Below are 5,827 nucleotides of genomic sequence, written 5' to 3' on the forward strand. Positions count from 1 at the left end.
CCATCTGGTCCTCTCAGATATGGTTTAAGGTCAGATGCTCTGTTGACTCAGATTAACACCAACCTTAATAATTTCCACTCTGTTCTGTATGTAATAGTTAATATTTGAACTAGCCAATCATGTATGACCATACTGATTCCTTTGTTCCCTCAGACCTTTTTCCTATAAAAACCCCTAACTTTCAAGCCTCATGGTCGATTCCATTATCTCCTGCGTGAGATAACTGTGGTGCCGAACCAGGGCGTCCTGAAAATTAAAATATACCTCTTGTAATTACATCAAGATGTGGTCTCTCGTGATTCCTTGGGTGTACATCCTCCCGAGATTTGAGTGGGGGTCTCCCCCAGGGGTCTTTCGCCTACTTTTAATGATGGTTCTTAAACAGTTTAACCTCTGGTCTAGCCCATCACCCACCGGAGGTAGTGGGAAAGAAAGGATACCTGGGGAAGTGGACCTGTTGAAAGGGATTTTTGGAGCAACTCCCGTCTGGGTTGTCTGAAAATCAGCAGTTCAGTTCGCAGGATAGCAGCTTGAGCTACCTGCAAGCACTTTGTGGATACACCGTGAAAATCAGCAGTCCAGTTCAGTAGAGTCAGGATAGCACACACGAATCAGCAGTGGTGACAACTTAGCAGAGTCAGCCAGGCCTCCGCCTCGGGATGAGTCAGCAGGAGGGACCAAGGCCAACAGGAACACCAGGAGTTCTCAGCTGTGCCTTTCTTGGAAGCAAAGATCAGTGAAGACGAGACCAACAAGCGTTGCACAGCACAGCTAACTACCAATAAGCCAAGCTCAGCCTCTGTTACTTTCTGTGGAGTCCTATTTATACCCACCGGACATCACGTGTCCTCAGCGTGTGAGTCTGTGTCAGCTGACATCACTCTGCCAATCAGTCCAAGTCCAAGGAAGTGGCAAGGAGCCGCAGCACACCACCTGAAGCTTTTGTGGCCTTTCTATGGAGTCCCAACAAATGGACCTCAACTACGCAATGTAAGGTGGACCAATACGTGCGTGTTGTTAGTGAAGAATCCTTTATCACGTGTCCTTTCACGTGCTTGCTTTAGCAGAACATCCTCTCTCCTGTGTCGGCTTCAGTGAAACGTTCCTTCACATGTTTACCCCAGCAAAACACCATCCAACACCACCGACTTTCCAAAGAAGTTGTACTTCAGGAGAGGGGTTGTGATTGGGATGTAAAGTGAATAAAAGTTAAATTATTGAAAAACAATAATGAATCCCATTTGGCTATTGCCTAAATGGACCGCCTTATTTGGCCTCAGTGGGAGAAGGTGCACCTAGCCCTGCAGCGACTTGATGTCCCCTGGGGTGGGGGTATAGGGATATGTGGAGCCCCCCCTTAAGGAGAAGGGGAGGGAGGAATGGGGGAGGTTCTGCATGAGGGGCATTGGAAGGAGAGGGAGGCTCATATTGGGATGTCAAGTAAATAAATAAATAAATAAATGTTTAAAATTTTTAAAAAGGTAAACAATAAAATAAGAAATATAGCTGGGTGGTGGTGGTGGTGCATGCCTTTAATCCCAGCACTTAGGAGGCAGAGGCAAGCAGATTTCTGAGTTCGAGGCCAGCCTGGTCTACAGGACAGCCAGGGCTACACAGAGAAACCCTGTCTGGAAAAACCAAAAAAAAAAAAAAAAAAAAAAAAAAAAAAAAAAAAAAAAAAAAAAAAAAAAAAAAAAAAAAGAACGAAAGAAAGAAAGAAAGAAAGAAATATAAAGGTCTGGTGAGATGGCTCATCCAGTAAGGGCACAGACTGCTTTTTCCAAAGGTCCTGAGTTCAAATCAGCCATATGGTGGCTCACAACCACCCCTAATGAGATCTGGCGCCTTCTTCTGGTGAAGACAACTACAGTGTACCTATTTGTAATAATAAATAAATCTTTGGGCCAGAGTGAGCAGGGACTAAGTGAGCAGGGCCAACCAGAGCAAGCGGGGTTGACCTGGAACAAGCAGAGGTCCTAAAAGACAATTCCCAGCAACCAGATGAAGGCTCACAACTATCTGTACAGCTACAGTGTGGTGTACTCGTATACATAAAATAAATAACTCTTAAAAAAAAAAAGAAATATAAAAAAATAACACCATTGCCTGCTATTGACAACAATGACAATGGTCTCTAAACGGCTGCACTGGGCCTCGCTGTGTTTGCTCACTGATGAAGTAACTCCACAGGCAGATGATAAAGTCATGTTTGAACTGTGTCATCATGGACCAGCTCCTCAGCGCAGCAAGCTGTGGCCACATCCTGGTGAGGCAGTGTTCTGCTGGAGGCCATCCCTCCAGGAGTGAGCCCTTGGCCACCTGTCTCCCAATTTGCACACGAGGAAACAGAGGCTCTGAAAAGCCTCGTTTACCCAGACAGTGGGACATGAAGCCACCACTGGGACTCTTTTCTGCTGTCACTACCTAAAATTCCCAGGCTGCTGGGGTGGTAAGGGGTGGAGCCCTCCAGGGAAGAGTCCCCAGGGAAGGCCTGAGGTCCTGGATTCAGTCCACCTTACATAAAGTAACTCAAGTACTATAGAAAGAACCCCCACATAGGCTGGAGAGATTGCTCAGCAGTGAAGAGCACTGACTGCTCTTCTGCTCTTCCAGAGGTCCTGAATTCAAATCCCAGCAACCACATAGTGGTTCACAACCATCTGTAATGGGGTCTGACACCCTCTTCTGGTGTGTCTGAAGACAGCTACAGTGCACTTATATACATAAAGTAAATAAATTTAAAAAACATTTTTTTAAAGTCTTGGCCACTGTAAAATAGTACCTTACTGCTGGGTGGTCATGGCTCACACTTTTTTTTTTGTTGTTTTTTTTTGTTTTTTTGAGACAGAGTTTCTCTGTGTAGTCCTGGCTGTCCTGGAACTCACTCTGTAGACCAGGCTGGCCTCGAACTCAGAAATCTGCCTGCTTCTACCTCCCAAGTGCTGGGACTAAAGGCGTGTGCCACCACCACCCAGCTTCATGGCTCACACCTTTAATTCCAACACTCAAGAGGCAGACACAAGCAAATCTCTGTGAGTTCGAGGCCAGTCTGGTCTACCAACAGAGCATGTTCCAGGACAGCAAAGACAAGACAAGACAAGAAAGCATGAAGCAGTGGTGAACAGCTGTGAGTGACCCTGGAACGCAGGGCAGGGACAAGCCTGCACAAAGCAGAGACTTCAGACATGGCTGCTGGAGTCACAGTTGCCCAGGCCCCTGGATTCCAGCCTTCTGACCCCAGAGCAGCAAACAGGACCTCCTGGATCATTGCTGGAGGGGCAAGCTGTGTACTGAAGTAGGAGTGGGTCACCCCTCAGTCTGCTCTTCGCTCTGTAGCGCTATTAGGATGGCAGCCACCCTGCTAGTGACTCTGTGGAAAGTCCCTCCTCCTGGCTCCTTGTCTCTTTCCGATTGGTGTCCCCAGCTGTCTCTGGCCACCTGTTCCTGTCCATCACAGGCTGCCCCTCTATCCACTATCTTGTCTCTCAAGCCCAGCTCGGAGGCTGTAGGGTAAGAGGGGTTGTGGGGAGACCTGACAGAGGTGTGGGTCCCTAGAGCTTGGTGTGGGAATCTCTGATGTCCACAAGGGTCCCCAGTTCTTGTGACTATCACCCCTACACACAGAGGTAGGAGCCAAACTCTCCGAGTCTCCTGTGTTTTTGCTCTCTTCCCCCACATTGAAAATGCTTCAAGGTTTTATTTTCATTTCATTTTTAAGTTACATTTTATTTTTTTTATTTTTTGGTGTACATGTAGGCACTAGGTGCTAAGGTAAATGCTAAACTGCTAAGGTGCATGTGTGTCGTCAGCAGACAACCTAGGGAGTCTAGTCTTTCCTTCCAGCTATGGGGTGTAGGTAAAGGGGATTGAAGGATTGAATTCAGACCATCAGACTGAGCTGCAAGCTTCTTTACCTGCTGAACCATCTTGTCAGCCCATTCTTTCCCTGGTTTTAAAGTGTTTCTGTTTGGGCATGGGGGCACATTAACCCTGACAGCCAGAGGCCATGGGGACATCCCCTTCTACCATAATAAGCTAGGTCTTGTATCTGGCTTTGATTCAGCACAGCCTCTGGTCTCAATTTCTCCATGTGCCCTATGGGAAAGGGGGCAGGAAGGCTTGTCCGGATCCGCAGTTGTCACAGCGAGGGCCAGTTGGGCCAGGCTGCTGGGGCTTCAGCTGCAACCCACCCCCAGGTCAGTAAGACACTCAGTGCTGGGGGGGAAATTGGGAGCAAAGGCCTGGGGAGGGGCTGGGCTGCCAGACTTGCCCATCCTGCTGGCTTTAGACACCGGATAAAAATAGTTGATGGTCTCAGAGAACATGAGCTGGCCCTGGGAGCCGGCCCCGGTTCCTGCGTGGGCCTTTGGATTTATTACTGTGTGACTTTGAGTGGACCCTGAGTCTCTCTGAACCACAGCTTAGTCTCTTTCTGTGCTGATGGATTCTAGAGTCCTCCAGTGGCTGGGCTTTGGGGGAGGGGTCTCGAGGCTGTGCAGAGAGCATGTACAAAGACAGAGACCACATCCTGCCTTCTTCCCCATCTTCCAGTCTCCATGACAACCAGAGGCCTGGAGGATCTGGATGGGGGCCTGGGCAGCTGCCTCCCCAATGATGACCTCCCGTTCCTGGAGGAACCACCCTCAGGCCGGCGGCCAGACAGCAAGGCTAGAGGTACAGTGACTGAGGGAGGAGCAGCTGGCAACTCAGCTTTGGAGACCAGATCTGGATTGGAACCCATGATGAGACATACTGTGTGTCTTTGGGCAAAGGTGTCTCTGAGCCCCATGCCCCTTGTCATCTGGAGTGGAAGCTGTATCACTCACTCCTGGCAGAGTTGGGGAGGAGATGGGATCGCATCCATTAGGGGGTGGTGAATAGCCCACTGTTTTACCTACAGGGACATCCAGGCTGGCCGACTCCAGCAGCTGGACCCATGTGAGTAGCCATGGCCCTGAGTGGCGGTGGGGATGGGCTGAGCAAAGAAATGATTTTCTGTGGTTCTCTTCTCTTTCTCTCTCTCTCTCTCTCCCCCCTCCTCTCTCTCTCTCTCTCTCTCTCTCTCTCTCTCTCTCTCTTTCTCTCTCTCTCTCTCTCGGGTTTTTTTGAGACAGGGTTTCTCTGTGTAGCCCTGGCTGTCCTGGAACTCACTCTGTAGACCAGGCTGGCCTCGAACTCAGAAATCTACCTGCCTCTGCCTCCCAAGTGCTGGGATTAAAGGCGTGTGCCACCACTGCCTGGCTCTCTTCTCTCTTGATCCTTTCTTCTCTCTTTTCTTCTTTCTTTCTTTCTTTTCTTCTTGAGTTAGGGCCTCATATAGCCCAGGCTGTCTTCAATTCAGACCTCAAAGATGACCCTGAACTCTGAGCCTCCTGCCTCTCCGTCCGGAGGGCTGGGTCATAGTCTTGACTCCACACCTGGTATATATGATGCTGGGGATGGAATCCAGGTTTCCTGCATGCTCAACAAGCTGGAACCCCACAGTCCTTTAAAAAAATTTTCCCTTCATTTTTATTTTATGTCTATGGATGTTTACTTCTATTTTATGTGTTTTGCCTGCACACATGTGTTCCTTATGCCTGAAGAGGTCAGAAGCAGACATCTGATCTGGAGTTGTGAGCCCCATGGGGGTGCTGGGAATTGAACTCAAGTCATCTATGGGAGCAGGTGGTGCTGTAACCACTGAGTTGTCTCTCCAGCCTAATTTGCACATATACATATGCATATGTTACATATATATGTATGTGTGTGTGTGTGTGTGTCTTAGTCAGGGTTTCTGTTCCTGCACAAACATCATGACCAAGAAGCAAGCTGGGGAGGAAAGGGT

The 5,827-nt window shown here is 48.7% G+C and overlaps 1 protein-coding gene across 2 annotated transcripts in view; it reads left to right on the forward strand.

Moving 5' to 3' along the window:
• The first annotated feature begins 3,460 nt into the window (after positions 1-3,460).
• Positions 3,461-5,827, forward strand: part of Jsrp1 (junctional sarcoplasmic reticulum protein 1) — a 5,656-nt gene continuing 3,289 nt past the window's right edge. The window contains exons 1-4 of one of the 2 annotated variants that reach the window (XM_031349890.1): positions 3,461-3,510; positions 4,064-4,196; positions 4,552-4,674; positions 4,901-4,938. In XM_031349890.1, coding sequence (XP_031205750.1) covers positions 4,557-4,674; positions 4,901-4,938 — 156 coding nt within the window. In that variant the 5' untranslated portion in view covers positions 3,461-3,510; positions 4,064-4,196; positions 4,552-4,556. The remainder of the gene's footprint in view (positions 3,511-4,063; positions 4,197-4,551; positions 4,675-4,900; positions 4,939-5,827) is intronic. The other variant, XM_031349891.1, reaches the window with a different exon arrangement.

This window comes from Mastomys coucha, unplaced genomic scaffold (genome assembly GCF_008632895.1).
Source record: "Mastomys coucha isolate ucsf_1 unplaced genomic scaffold, UCSF_Mcou_1 pScaffold4, whole genome shotgun sequence".
In the NCBI taxonomy this organism is placed as follows: Eukaryota; Metazoa; Chordata; class Mammalia; order Rodentia; family Muridae; genus Mastomys; species Mastomys coucha.